Source organism: Anolis carolinensis, chromosome 1 (assembly GCF_035594765.1).
Source record: "Anolis carolinensis isolate JA03-04 chromosome 1, rAnoCar3.1.pri, whole genome shotgun sequence".
NCBI classification, from domain to species: Eukaryota; Metazoa; Chordata; class Lepidosauria; order Squamata; family Dactyloidae; genus Anolis; species Anolis carolinensis.
Genome location: NC_085841.1, coordinates 259,669,504 through 259,685,630, shown reverse-complemented (window position 1 = coordinate 259,685,630; position 16,127 = coordinate 259,669,504). Strand labels below are relative to the sequence as shown.

The 16,127-nt window shown below is 38.7% G+C and overlaps 1 protein-coding gene across 4 annotated transcripts in view; it reads right to left on the bottom strand.

Annotated features, from left to right (window-relative positions):
- The window catches only part of LOC103278630 (inner centromere protein-like), a 26,558-nt gene extending 10,431 nt beyond the window's left edge, over nt 1–16,127 (bottom strand). For all 4 annotated transcript variants that reach the window (XM_062967480.1, XM_062967482.1, XM_062967481.1 and 1 more), the window contains exons 1-8: nt 15,972–16,127; nt 11,903–12,047; nt 9,982–10,089; nt 7,760–8,481; nt 4,414–4,462; nt 3,964–3,997; nt 2,416–2,515; nt 931–982 (exon numbers count right to left, since the gene is read on the bottom strand). In XM_062967480.1, coding sequence (XP_062823550.1) covers nt 931–982; nt 2,416–2,515; nt 3,964–3,997; nt 4,414–4,462; nt 7,760–8,481; nt 9,982–10,089; nt 11,903–12,047; nt 15,972–15,990 — 1,229 coding nt within the window. In that variant the 5' untranslated portion in view covers nt 15,991–16,127. The remainder of the gene's footprint in view (nt 1–930; nt 983–2,415; nt 2,516–3,963; nt 3,998–4,413; nt 4,463–7,759; nt 8,482–9,981; nt 10,090–11,902; nt 12,048–15,971) is intronic.

The following is a 16,127-nucleotide window of genomic DNA, read 5'->3' as shown; positions in this document are numbered from 1 at the left end:
ATCTTCCATCCCTTGGCTTCTTTCTGAGTCCTTTAAGGGGCTTAAAAGAATCCTTAGGCAAGATGTCAGCTTTTGTGTGTGTGTGTGTGTGTGTGTCAGGAGCAACCGGAGTTGCTTCTGGAGTGAGAAAATTGGCCGTCTGCAAGGATGTTGCCCAGGGGACACCCTGATGTTTTTACCATCCTTGTGGGAGGCTTCTCTGGATTTGAACCTGGCAGCCTTCAGGTCAGCAACCCAACCAAGATGTCAGCTCAAGGATATATCTCGATTTCACTAAGGGCCCTTAGTGATAACCTACAATATCTGCTTTGAACTGGGTCCCCTTCCACACAGCTGAATAAAATCTCACATTATCTGCTTTGAGCAGGAATATATGGCATATGTGTAGTTCAAAGCCGATACTGTGGGATTTTCTGCCTTGATATTCTGGGTTATATGGCTGTGTGGAAGGGTCCTGGATTATCTGAGTCCACACTGCCATATCATCCAGTTCAATGTGGATTTTATACAGTTGTGTAGAAGGAGCCAAGTCTCCCTTACATAGAAGGGGATTCAAATCCATGAACCTAATTTGGCATTATCTCTTATTTGTAACCCAGCCTGAAAATTCTCCCTTCCTCAACTACAAAGAGGAATACTATTTTATGTTTTTTCCCATTCTTTTCTTTCCCTGTACCTCCATTCATCTTATTTTCCAACACTTTGAACCTGTGTATGACTGGGTCACTCTTTTTGTCACTCATGTGAGATAACAAGCAATGAAGCTTTGTTCCTGCTCCCAGTAACAAACAAATAGAAATGGTCTGGTAGTCTTACTCATAGGTGATGCACAGGCATATACACAAACAATAGATACAAGAGTAAATATACCAAGGTTAAGAAAAGAATACTGGTCATGAAGTTTGTCAAAAGACCCAACAGACAACATACCCAACGTTCTGGGATGGTTTTCGAATTTCTTCACTCTTTTCAGGGCTGCCCACTGCATAGAGAAAAGCAACTACAGTTACTGGTCACTGAACTATTTTATGTGATAAAAGCATGAGGTGAAAACTGTATCATCAAGACGATGAACATTTGTAATTACCAGGACAGATATGCTTATAATTTACTATTTTACAGAGGTTTTTAAAAAACTTATTTTAATCCCTTTACCTAAGTGTTTATAAGGCAAACAAAGAAAAGCAACTGGGCTACGATTACTTAAAAAAAAACCAGCAACACATTTTATGTTAGCAAACATTATAAAGGGAAAAACAGTTCATCCACTTCTGAAGATTCAGATCAATGCCATGTTTAGAAGATGCAATCCTAAAAACTGATTCACCCATAAATAGAATTGAATTTTGATTAAGTTACATATTCAAATATATGAGTTATGATTATGTATATGAAGGAAGTGAATAGGCTCAGTGCAGTTATTCCTCTATTATTTGGGTGGCATATACCATATTTTACCGCATTTGAAAGGCTGACATAAAGGAGAAGGAGAAGGCTTGTCTTCTGCTGCCCTGGAGACCAGGACTCAGAGCAATGAGTCTGAGAAAATTATAGGAAAGGAGATTCACCCATTAGGGTGAACTTCCTGACCAAGAGAACTGTCCAACAGTGGAACTCTCTTTCTCGGACTGTGGTAGAAGCTCCTCCCTTGGAAGCTTTTAAACAAGAGGCTGGATGGCCATCTGTCAAGCGTACTTTGAGTGCTCATTTCCTGCATGGCAGGGGATTGGACTAAATGGCCTATGTGGTCTCTTCCAACTCTGATTCTATAATATTTGCACCCCTTTTTGGGTCCCAAAATGGTTTTTTTCACCCTTTCCTTGCTTAATCAAGCACTGATATCTCCCCCCTTCTTCTTTGTCTCAGAGGTAAGACAGTTAAAAAAAAACAAATTGGGGAACCCAGGGCATCAATAGTCACACACTCACCTTTTCAGCCAGAAAAAAGGAATGAAAAGTATTACTATTTCCTAGTGAAACATGATAGTAGAGATTTTATTACATGTTTATCTATCTCTTTCTAGAATTCATAGCAGTCCACACTGATTTAAAAAGTTCTGCAAAAGTTTCAGCTGAGACAGCAACTGGCTCCATTTTACATAGTCAACTTCAAGAACAAGGTAAGTACTCAGTCAAGATTCTACAATTAAAGGCTACCAGTGGATTCCAATTCTCATCAGCAGCAGCCAGCTTGAATATAAATGTGGAATGATGAGAAATAGTACCTGATCAACATGTACAAGGCTGTGTATCCGCCATCTGTGTCCTAGCTGTGAACAACATGTATCCTTTCCCCTAACTATCAAACCAGCATCTTCTAGGAAATATCAAGCTTCCCCTTCCTTAAAGATGCTCTTTTAACTCAAGTTGTAGTTCTCCGTTACTCAGTGAACTCCATTATTCCTGATCCACTGACCCTTGTGTTCTCCTTTTTGCGGATCTTCTTGAGCCTGGAGATTTGCAGTCATGCTGGCCTTCTGTGAATTTGGTGTTGTCCTCATGGTTTCAATAGCATGCTGTAAGGCAAACACATTCTCAGCATAGCCCCATATAAAGTGAAACATAGTTAAACACAATCTTATGACAGATCAAAACTTGTTATAAAAACAATTTTACTCTTAAATTAAGAATGCAAGGAACCTTAAAAAAGAAAGAAATATTAAACACTCTTTCAGGAGAGTTTTCTAGTTTAGTTGTTTTGTCATATGATTATTTACTGCCCAAGAGCGGACGTAGTCTTCATGCTTGTTGAACTACAATTCCCAGAAGCCCAATCCAGCACAGTTTATTGAAGAGAACTTCTGATAGCTGTAATACTCAAATGCTGTATGACTCCCATACAGCAATTCTAGTGAACAGGACAAATGGCCTGTTAGGCTCAATGTAACCTGTGGATTTCAGGTATCGTCCCTGCTACTCAACCATAATTTTATTTATGTAGAATATTTGCCTGCCACCTTTAAAGAAGCAGCCTTTGACAGAAGAAACCTATGTGTATCAACTTAGAAATGAATCCTGTTCCAATAATGATCATAGAATCATACTTGGAAAAGACTAGTCAAACCTTTGCCATCTATTATTCTATGATTCTACGCAGCAAGACACAATCAAAGCACTCCCAACAGATGGCCACCCAGACTGTTAAAAACCCCCAGAGAAGGAGACTCCACTACACTCCGAGGCAGCATATTCCACTGCCAACCAGGTCAGGAAGTTCTTCATAATGTTTAGGCAGAATATTTTCCTGAATTTTGAATGAATTGCTCATGTCCTAGTCTCCAAAAGCAGCAGAAAACGACTTGCCACATCCTCAATGTGACAGCCTTTCAAATATTGAAAGGTGGCTAACATGTGCCCTTAGCCTTTTCTTCTCCAAGCTAAACATACCCAGCTTCCTAAACCACTCCATCATATTCTGAGAGTCCAAATGCTGCTGTTGAACAACTCTAACAAATTCTTTCTAATGTTTAGGTGGCGTGTTTTTCTCAATTTGAAACTGTTGCTCTGTGTCCAAGGATGCATAGAATGAATGGAATTTGATATGTTAACTGCCATTGTTCAATGCCACTGAATCTTGGGATTTGTAGTTTGGTGAGACAGCAGCACTCTTTGGCAGAGAAGAGGAAAGACTTTGCAACACTACAACTCCCATGATTCCATAGCATAGCCCGGGACAGATCCCTGTGGTACCACACTAGTCACTTCTTTCCAGGATGATGAGGAAGCATTGGGAAGCATTGTTTAGCCCACGTTTTACTGTTTCTTCATGAGAATATCATAGAGAACCTTGTCAAAGGCCTTACTGAAATCAAGTTATGCTATAGCCATAGAACTCCCTTCATCTACCAAGCTTGTAATTCTATTTTATTTTTAAAAAGATTAGATTAATCTGATTCTTCTAGGTAAGGAGGTACAATATAGAATTATATCTTTAGGCTTTACTTTACCTCTTTTCAGAACTTACCCCTTGAGAATCAGAAGAGGGATCTAGCTCTGACCTAGGGAGAAAAAACATAAGACATAAATATATAAATAAAACAGTACTATTTCCTTTTTATCATTCTGTCACTAAATACATTAACGCAATGAAATGAAGTGACCAGCGTTGTCAGCTAAACTCTTACCCACATTCTGTATTAGACTACACAAAGCCCTATAAAAGCTCAACAGCTGTCCTGTTTTCATGTGGGAATTTGGAACTCTCAGAAGTCAACGGATTACATTCAGCAGTGCACAAGCAGATGTTAGTTTATCCAACAGCACATTTCTTTAGCCCCCTCCCTCTTATAGCCCAGTGATTCTGCTTTTGCAGCTTGGGGAGTTGGCTTGAAAAGGCTGCAAAGAGGGGAGAACAATGTTGCCAGCAGTTTTATTGTAGACTTTAGATACAATCTGAAAATTTTAGTCAACTTACGTAGATTCGGTTGCTGTTTCCTCATCTTCTGAATGCACAGCTGCTGGGGCTATAGGTCAAGAAACATAAATATGTTCATTTCTATCATAGCCAGTGTGGTCCAACCGACGGGCCACATGCGGCCCACCAATTCATTTCTATTGGCCCTTGCCCTTTTTACTGGAAAAATATTTTAATTTAACATTTGGAAAAAAAATCGTTTACCCTTCTTACTGCTTTAAGTTTTTAAGAATTCGTTTACTTTCTGGAATGTTTCTGGCCTTCAAATTCCTATACTAAAGTTTGATTGGCCCTTGGGTAACTAAAGGTTGGACCACATTGGCCTATGCAAGAAAAACACAAGAAACTCATATGTGGAGTTTGCTTCCCAATGGTATCAAATCCAAATAAATTGGAAAATGAGTTACAGACTGCAGCACATTGTTGGCTAGGAGTGTAAAATGTTATGAACAGCTCAAAACTATGAGCATATATCAAATTACAATAGAGTCTCACCAGGCCTGTAGCGAGGGGGGGGGGGGATTTAGGGGTTCCCCCCCCCCCCGAAATTTTTCAGGTTATTAAAAAAAAATCTGGTTTACTCATGAATTTTAACTGGTTAACCAAATCCCCATGCTAAATCTATGAGACGCAAAACATTAAGAGTCCCCTCCAGGCACTATCTCCAGCAGATATTGACAGGTTTGTAGCGGGGGTGGGGGGTGCTAGGGGTTCACCCTCCCCAAATTTACACCCCCCCTGAAATTTTTTTCTGGCTACGGCCCTGAATCTCACTTATCCAACACTCGTTTATCCAACATTCTGGATTATCCAACGCATTTTTCAATACATCGTGATATTTTGGTGCTAAATTCGTAAATATAGTAATTACTACATAGCATTACTGTATGTTGAATTACTTTTACTGTCAAATTTGTTGTATAACACGAAGTTTTGGTGCTTAATTTGTAAAATCATAACCTAATTTAATGTTTAATAGGCTTTTCCTTAATATCTCCTTATTATCCATTTATTATTTATCCATTATTATTATTTATTATTATTAATTTATTATTTATCCATTTACTTTGGATAAGCGAGACTACTATACAGGGCTTGGAAAAAGGAATTTATAGCAAAAGAATGCATATCCTCAGTATGTGGTTTTAATTCCTGTAAAATGTGTTCAGATGGATTTGGTACTTTTAGGAAACAACTCCACATATAGACTTATTTTTCCTTATCCATGTAGCAACCCAGACAGATGAGGGAGGAAGGGGGTGAATGAATGAGGCTAAGAAAAAGACCTTTAAAAGGCTACTCAAGAGAGGCGGACGCAGAAAAGGTTTCCTTTGAAAGGATAGAAAGGAAATAGAACAAAGGGAAATCAAATAAAGTAAAAGGGCAGAGCGGAGACTAGCCACAACATGCCAATAGAGAGAAGGCAGGGACAAAACTGAATTGGCAAGTAGGAGTATTCTGCCTACAGAAGCCCCTTCTACACTGTCATATAATCCAAATTATCAAATCCAATAATCTACATAAATTACTTTGAACTGGACTGTATTAGTCTACATTGCCAAATAATCCAGTTAAAAACAGATAATCTGGATTTTATATGGCAATGTAGAAGGGGCTAGAGCAGGGGTCCCCAAACTTTTTAAGCAGAGGGCCGGTCCACAATCCTTCAGACTGTTGAGGGGCCGAATTATCATTTGAAAAAAAAAATCCAAACAAATTCCTATGCACACTGCACATGTCTTCTTTGTAGTGCAACAACAACAACAACAACAAACGAACAATACAATATTTAAAAATGAAAACAATTTTAACCAACATAAACATATCAGGATTTCAATGGAAAGTGTGGACCTTCTACTGGCCAATGAGATAGTCAAGTTAATTAAGATTGTTGTTGTTGCTGTTGTGTGCCTTCAAGTCATGTCAGACTTTGGCCAAGCCTAAGTCTAAAATTAGTTATTTATTTATTGCATTTATTTACTACATTTATATCCCACCCTTCTCACCCCGAAGGGGACTCAGAGCAGCTATATGTACATACAATATATTATATTATTAGCTTAACACAATATTAGCATTATATATTACTATATTGAACTATACCACTATACTATTATATAATATGTAATATATAACAGATAATTAATATTATTATATGATATTACTATTAGTATTATATTGTATAACATAAGATTATTATCAATATTATATGTATATACAATATTTTATATTATTAAAACTGATATAAAAATATTATATTATAAAACTGAGGGCGGGGGCCAGGTAAATGACCTTGGAGGGCCTCATCCGGCCCCCGGGCCTTAGTTTGGGGACCCCTGGGCTAGAGTGACCTCACAGTTTTATGCCTCCAGAGAAGCAAGCAAATCAATCCAGTTTGGATGTTCTGTCCTCCCCAAAAGGGAAACAAAATGCTAATTTTCTAAATTTCCAACCAAAAAACCGATGGAAGTTAGGGAAACACAAAATAAACTAGTAACAGACTTAAACATTTGTTTTCTTGATCTGTAGAATCTTGATTACAACGCTAGTCACAATGCTTTTAAGCACAAAAAAGGTCCAATTGAAAGAAAAGAAAATATTTTCCAAGACTAGTGAATGGACACAACTCTACAATTAGAAAAAAAACCCAGCAACTTTCTTCCTAATTTACACACACATTATATCCATCACTTAGATTAAGACCTCTCTTCTTGAGAGAAATTTGAATGGAGCAAGCTGCAGTAGAAAATATGACTAAATTGTGATTATTCTAATTCTTTTTCTAGATGTAGTTCCCTATCTATTCTACTCTTTTCTGGACTTTTCTATAAATTATGTTCTCACTCTTTCCCTGTACACTTGATATAAAATCATTTAATAAAAATTATATATCACAAACTGTGATTATTCTGAAATCATAGATCAGTAGGTGGATTCCTATTTCAAAAAGACTTCTGTCCTCTAACACATCTTATCCTAATTCATGTTTCTTATTAGCACTCTAGAATATTAGAATGTGAATGCTGTGAAATCTAATGGTTCCCATTATGTTGCAGAATGCAGCAGCAAGTTAAATGCACACATTTCACTCAAACCTGCCAAAAATTAAGACTTTCTCTATTTATCAGGCCTCATTTTTTTCTACTTTTGAAAGTGCTTCAAAGACCTTGAACTGAGACAGATATTTTAACACGAGGATTCTCTTCCTTGAAAAATCCATGGTTACTTAAAACATAATAATAATAATTTCAGTTTCCCAACATTTTGATTCAACACATCAATGGACAGGCAGATAAAATAGAGGGAGCGAAGAAAAGTAATACTATCTCATGGTGTACAAACTTACAGCTTGGGTGCCCAGAAGCACTGGATGACTGCTGGGATGCTTTACGCTTCAACATAGATTTCTGGACAGCTCTTTTCCTTTTGGCACTTAGTGAGCACCGTGCAACCAAAGAGGTGCTGCATTTTAGGGATGGCCTACCCATTAGGCTTCGCCGCACTGACTGACGTTTTTCTTTTGGTACTCGGGGTGTCCATGGATCTTCACTGAGGTTCAACTTGACTTCCATATCAGAAGGTTGACAATTCTCTTGTTGTTGAGCACATGCAGTCTTCTCATCTGTGATGGGTTCTTTACTTTTAGTGGTTTTGGCAATTGACCCATTAGCAATTTTCAGCTTGGAAGCTCCTCGCTCCTCTTTTTTTATTTGTGCTTCAGGGGTATCTGGGATCACAATCAAAGAAACTCTGGACAGAGGTTGCTCTCTGTTTGTAGAGGTCTCTTGAGATGACAATGGGATGCTCAGTGAAACCTTCTTTTCCGGGGGTGGTGTTTTTTTAAAGTGCAATTCAGCACTGTGCCTCTCATTAGCACTAATTTCCACTAGTGCTATTCTCCCTTTAGCTAAAGGAACAGTAGCTTTCTGAACAGAATTTTCTGAGGTCCTGGCTGACCTGGCAGCACGAGACCTAGTCACACGGCAACAAGGTGATATATTCTCTGCAAAAATAGTCAGATCTCTTTCATGTTGCAGACTTGCCTGGTTACCATTTCTTTTTGATAATCTAATAAAAGGAAGACATTGTCAGAAAAATGATAGGGTACAAGTGTACTGAAAAGTAAAGCTAATAGATATTACGAGATAATAATAATAACAACAACAACTTTATTTATACCCCGCCACCATCTCCCCGTGGGGACTTGGGGCGGCTTACATGGTGCAAAGGCCCAAACAACATTGACAAAATAAACAACAATATAAATACAATTCATAGTATAAAAGATAAATACAGTAATACAGTATAAAACAAGAATACTAAAACAGTTGATAGTTATCAGTCAACCACCAGGCGCAGTTCTATCATCTACTTAGGTGGAGAAACTGGAGCAGCAATGCAAGAATAAAATAATGAGTTAAGTGCATAGATAATAAGGACCTAATAAAATACAGGATAGAATAATACCATCTGGGACTGATTATCTAATGACTGTCTAACCAAAGGCCAACTGAAACATCCAGGTCTTTAACTGTTTCCTGAAGGAAGAAAGCGAGGGAGCTAACCTAATCTCCCTGGTGAGGGATTTCCAGAGTCTGGAGGCCATGGCTGAGAAGGCCCCCCTCTTTCGTCCCCACCAGACCTAATTGTGAGGAAGATGGAAGTGAGAGGAGGGCCTCCCTGGAAGATCTTGGAGAAGTACCAACTTCTCTATTTATCTACATGAAGTTTTTGATACATTTTTCATTAATTGAACTGATAGATGTTTCAATATGAAACTTAACAAAATCCTGCTGTTGTCAGTCCCAACATGATAATGAACCCACAACCTCACACATTACACATCACTCGTAAATCTCACTATGATCAAAATGGGAAATTTTGTATAGACTTGAATGAGGCTTTCCATTACTGCCTTCTTCTGCACATGATATCTGATGCATGGAGAACTAAACTGGTAGTTTGTTAATGTCTGAAAGCTCTATACATGTAAAACAAGATATTTAAAGGACAGGCAGTTGCACCATTATCTTATATCACTGTTTCTTCTTTATTTCTTTTCTTTTCAGAAAAGATAGTAGATATATTGAAGAATTTTTAATTCACTGCAGACAGCAGGTAAGCTTCAAAACCCTTCTAAGGTCAAAGAAATTTCAGATAGATCAGAACCTGGAATTTTCAGTGTGCAGTTGAATCTTAATGGAGCATTAAGCTTTGGTATCCAAATAAATCTGTACAAAGTTTCCCAGTTGTTTTCAGAAGCACTGATTTGTGTGGGTAACTGATGTGGCCCCATCACATTTTTCCCCCAAAAGGAGTTTGCCATTACTTTCCTGAGGTTGAAAATGTGTTATTTGCCCAAGGGCACCTAGTGAGTTTCCACGAACAAGCGAAGATTCCAACTCTGGTTGTTCAAGAACCTTTTTTTTTTTTTTAACACTCAAGCATTACATGATGCCGGCTTTCTTCCAATCTCAATATTTTCCCCAAATGTCAACTTAGAATGTCAATTGTAAATTATCCCATCACTCATTGTCAACTTGACCTCCATATAATATTCCACCCTACCTCTTTTTGACAAACTGGTCGTGCTTAGCAGATGAAATACGACTCTTTTTCTGGCGATTTTTCTGTGATGGAGTTTTGGGCATCAGCAACTGTTTGCCATTGAAGCTGCTGCATAGACACATAAGAACATTAACAGTTGAAATCCCAGCCTGTTATTGCCTTTGCCCAGGCTGTTTAATGAACAAATAATCTATCACATGTTACAGATGGCTAAATTATTTCTTATTGAAAATCAATCCATGCATGAAAAGTTGCAGGACTGAAAAGGCCAGAATCATGTGTCCTGGCTATTATTCTATGGTACAATATCTTCTGCAGATCAAGAGCCATGCTGACAGGGTTTTTTTTCCGTGTCAGGAGCAACCTGAGTAGCTTCTGGTTAAAATGACAGATATTACGCCGTCATTCTAAATCACCTTCAGGACAATCCTAGGCCATTGCTACAATTTTTAACACACTTCAGTAACAAAAGATGCATTTCAGATTTAGATATACAGTATTACAAAAACAAAGGGCCCACATACATGGACACTATAATGCATCTTGGAAATGGTTTTGCTGTGGAGGTTATTACATTGAAAGGTATGGAACTATTTTAAGCCCAGGAAGGTGAGTATGTTTCTGGCCTCAATTTGCTCATTGTGTGTGTGTTTGTGTGTGTTCCAAGTGCAGAGAAACATACTTACAAGCGCTCCATAGGCACAGGAGGTTATCCCTCCCTGGTCAAATAGCTCCGCTGCTAGCCAGGCATGCCTTTAAGGCATTTTTAAGTAACCCCTCACTCCAAATCCTACAAAGCATGTCAGCAAGACCAGGTGTCTACAATGCATCCTGCGGAACCAATTTTGCCCTGGAATGTGGAAAAATTGAAATCTTCTGCAGCGCAGTAAAGGGTTACCTCAGATTTTCCTGGGTGAAATGCAGGGGTTAAACCAATCATGGTGGATTGCTCCTCCATGCCATCCTGTGAATGGTCAGTGTGTAGATGAACCCAAAATATGTTTACCTATACTTATCTGTTTCCTGACCTGGGCAATGTACCCAAACTCATCTATAATTTGAGAAAGCTTTCTGCACATAGTCTAAGGCACTGCTTCTTAAACTGTGGCTCCCGGTCCCAAATGGGGTCCCTTTAGTTCAATGTTGGGGTACTGAAAAATTTGGAAACAATAAGTTTTCTGAACACCACATAGTAGCTATTTTTGACATTTACACAAATTTATTGTGCAGTGTTTACAGTGGACTATGCAGATGCGTCAGCTGTACTTCATAAAAAGGAAAATCAGCCTGTTTAGCAAACCTTACAAATGCTGATTTCTTATCAGTAAATGTTAGATTTTCATACTTATTTTATATATACCTATATACCCGGAGTCATGTAAAATTTATCAGGCAAAAGGGAGTATGAATGGAAAAGTTTAAGAAGCCCTGGTCTAAGGGACAGACATCTGGTGGCATTATACTTTGCATTTCTTCAGCCATCAGATATGATATTCATATTTCATAAAATTGAGCATATAAAAAAACATAACGTAAGATCACAATAGTCCTTAAAAAGGAGTGTCTTGATGAGGCCTCAGCCTTCAAATAAGCAATGTGAATAGAAAGTACCAACCAAAATATATAATTCCATGAAATATAATTAGAGGCTGCATAGCTAAACGTTTTAGGATTATGCCTCTAGACTGATTAAAAACAATTCAGTTACAAACCAGTCTGTTTTCTTATGACCACCAATACCAGTAAGAAAAATATTGATTTCAGTTAGTTACAATTTAGAAAGGATTTAGTTTCTCTGATTTAAAGCTAATATATCCAGGATGACAATCTTTCATTCAGTTTTGGAACAGTTAGTTTCAACACATATAAAGAACCAAATATTTGCTTTTGGCACCTTTCCCAGCATATTGTGAGATTTTACCTGCTGAACATCTTTTGCGCCTCTTCAAGAATCTCCTCCATCCACAAAAAGTCTGTCTTGTCAACATTATCAAGAAGTTGTCTCCATAGATTCTGCGATTCTTCTTCCAGCCTCATGAGGCTTACCATCTTCGGCATTGCTCGGTCTGCAAAAAACAAACAAAGAGGTTCTTCTTGCTCAAGTAACAGAAATACCTGATAATGTTGTCTAAGGTTTAGCAAAACAACCTTAAACAGACTAGATTGTGTTGAAACGAAATACTCAAGAATCAGGCAAGTGCCAGCAGCCTAACTTTAAATTAAAGTCAAATATAACTATTTTGAAAGTAGTGTGTGTCTGAAAGCGATAGGGCAGAGCTTTCTAAACATTTTGTTTTGGTGACACATTTTTTAGACATTCATCATTTTGCAACACGGTAAATCAGCTTTACTAGCATATTGGAGGTGTTAACCCAGGCATGGGCAAACTTCGGCCCTCCAGGTGTTTTGGACTTCAACTCCCACAATTCCTCACAGCCAGTAATGCCTGTGTTAACCAATTGGAGACATGGAAATATACATAAGTTGTAATAATGAAATGTCTGGGGATGCAACATATCTCATCAAACCTTTCATTTATATATTTAAAATACACAATTTATAAGATAGTAACATATATTTCCAATATTTTGTTATTTCCTGTAACATTGCTGTGGCATACGTGCACACTGCAGCCAACACATTAACATGTTGTGACACACAGTTTGGAAGCTCTGTTAGATAAGGCAACCTAGTCAGGAACCTAGGCCCCTTCTACACATATTATCTTCTTATCCCAGGTTATCTGACAATGGAGACTCATATAATCCAGTTTAAAGCAAATAATCTGAGATCAGATTCTGAGATACACAGATGGGGCCCTAATCATACATCTATTGCTGTAAGGATGAAGAATTCCCTACTGGCTATACTAGTTAACTCCAGAAATAAATGTAAAATATTGGTAGCATACAATGCCTTATATGATCAGCCCACAACATTTGCAGCTTTGACTTTTGAGGATTTATTATTCACAGATTTTATTCAAATGTTCTCTCAAGGAATTTCAAGGTTTTCCAGTGAGTCCTTGGCCCCTTCTACATTGCATATATAATCGAGATTATCTACTCAGAACTGGATTATATGGCAGTGTATAAGGAGCCTGTGGTCAACCTCCTTCAGTCACACTGGAGAATCCAGAAATTGCTAGAGAGGTGTTATCTTAGGTGTGTGTGTGTGTGTGTGTGTGTATATATATATATATATAAAAAACCACTGTCTTTATTTGCAGTGTTTCACTTTTGCAGGGGCCCGGTGCTTCTAACCCTAGCAAATATAGAGGTCTGACTGCACATGCACAATCAAGGGCCAAGATATCACTACGTAGGAATACTTCTGGCTTGTCAATCTGTATTTTATCTGTGGATATTTCTTGCCTGTCTTTTAATAGTTTTGTTTCTAAAAAGCAGCTAAAAACCTTCCTGTTTGTGCAAGCTTTTGATGAAGACACTGAGCTGTAATGACAGGAAGGCTAACTTTTATCTGTCTTGTTGAGTAGCTTGCAATAATTGTATTAGATTAATGTTTTTAAATATGTATACTTATCTCTAAATTGTAAAATTGTTTTTATAGTTTGTGTTTTATATATGTACATTGTTTTATATTATTTTACACAATGTTGTGAGCCGCTTTAGGTCTTGTTTTAGGGAGAAAAGTGGGATACAAATAAATATGTATTATTATTATTGTTTTATTTTGCATTTTTAACCATCTTGTATCCCATTTCAAGGACAAGGAGATTATGACTGACAGATCCCAATACAATCTCCAGAAAAAAAGTATTATTGACTGTGCTAGAGTTTGTAGATATTCATTTGGCAGCAAGGAATTGAAGTGTCTTTTTCCTAATGGTACCCAACGTATGAAACAATCACCCCTCTTGTATACCACCAAGTCTCGGTGCTGGCTTACTTTTAGTATTTCTTGAAACAGATTTTTCATTTGCTTTTCTCCTAGCTATAAACTGTTGAGTATTTCCCCACTAATTGCATTATTGTATTTTCTTGGACTGCTTTATAATGTTATCGCAAATAATTTTTGACAGTAACCGCAACAGATTCCCAGATTTGAACTGCTGACTTTTCAATCAGCAAGTTCAGAAGCTCAGCTGTTTAATCCACTGTGCCACCAAGAGCTCCCAAAAGGTAAAGGTTTTCCCCTGGCATTCTAGTCATGTCCGACTCTGGGGGTTGGTGCTCATCTCCATTTCTGTGCCAAAGAGCCGGTGTTGTCCATAGACACCTCCAAAGTCATGTGGCAGGCATGACTGCATGGAGTGCTGTTACCTTCCCGCCAGAGCAGTACCTATTGATGTAGTCACATTTGCATGTTTTCGAACTGCTAGGTTTACAGAAGCTGGGGCTAACAGCAGGCACCCACCCCACTTCCCGGATATGAACCACCAACCTTTCGGTCAGCAGCGTCAGCCGCTTAGTGGTTTAACCCACTGCGCACTTCAGGGCTCCAAGTGCCCTTGGGGAAGCAATAATATAAAATTGAGCAGATTGAGGCCACAGCATCCCGTACAATGTAGCTTTTGTTGACGTTTATGCGGAATCTGATCCAACAACAAAGACACAGTAGCTTCACACAGATGAAAGAGGAAACATAAATTTACTTATTCAGCAGAATCAAAAACATAAACTTGTGGCATTACATCAAAAATAAATCCTGAAGAGCAACAAAATGAACAAAGTCCTTGCATGCATAACATAAACACAGAGAGCATGGCTTCTCCACCTCCCAAGGGAGAGAGCACCATGTATCTCAAAACACATCCAGTTATACTCCACTAGGTGTGGACCAAACTTACTGGCCTGAACAAGCACCTGCATATAATGACCACCAGAATGAGATTTTTTCGCTTAACACATATTCTATTCCAGTGGTTCTCAACCTGTGGGTCCCCAGGAAGCAAGTCAAGACTGGTTATTCAAGCAGGCATTTGGCGATTGACAAAAATATGGAAAAACACCCTGGATTGATACAATGGCCTAAATGTTTTGTGTTGTACCTGTGATTGCTATCACAGTTTTATAATTTTAATCATTTTTATTCCATAGTTTTAAATGTTGTTTTAATCGTTTATGTTTACATATGTGAGGCATTTAATTTTGTTATTGATTATGCTGTGAACTGCTTTGAGTCCTCCCCTAGCAGTGAGAAAAGCGGTATATAAATGCAATACATAAATAAATACAACTCCCAGAAATCCCTGCCAGTTTACCAGCTGTTAGGATTTCTTAGAGTTGAAGGCCAAAACATCTGGGTACCCGAAGACTGAGAATCACTGATCCACCTTGGTGCTGATGCTTGCAAAACCTGACCCGTTTTCTTTATACCTTAACAGTTTTTTATACACTTGAGAATGCACAATTAAAATTTTAGAGAACAGATCCATGATTTATGCATAGACCTTAAAATGACAGAAGAACAAAATCCACAACTGTCAACAAATGGAGCACATTTCTTCCAACATTAACAAGTGATGAGGAAGTGAGTAAGGAGGGGTGCACTAACTGTAACACTCCTTGAATATGCCTTAAAGCAGGCATGGGCCAACTTGGGCCCTCCAAGTGTTTTGGACTCAAACTCCCACCATTCCTCACAGCCTCAGGCCCTTTCCTTAAGCGGCTGAGGGGGAAAAAGGAAAGGGCCTGAGGCTGTGAGGAATGGTGGGAGTTGGAGTCCAAAACACCTGGAGGGCCCAAGTTGGCCCATGCCTGCTTTAAAGTCTAACAACCACAATATCAATACGTTGAGCATCGCATATCCAAAACGTTGGGGGCAGAATGTTTTGATCATCAGGAAGCCAAGGAGTGGCTATCACATGCGGTACCGAACTGAATGAATTGCCCCGTGAAGATACCCCCCAAGGCACGCAAACACCCCAAAGTCCCAAACAACCCAGTTTTCCCATTCTGATTCGCTGTGCACAAAAGGAAGATGCGAGGCGGAGGCGGGCGACCCTTAAAGCCTTCCCTGGGACTCACCCCTTGGGTTCCCCGCCATTGCTGCTTTGCGGATCCAAGCCTACAGAGGCGAAATTTCCGCAGCCAACTGTTAACAGCGACCCGCGCTCTAAACGCCCGCAGCCCAGGCTTGTCGCCGTTGAAATATTTTTTTCAAACAACGTCACTCCCCGCGGT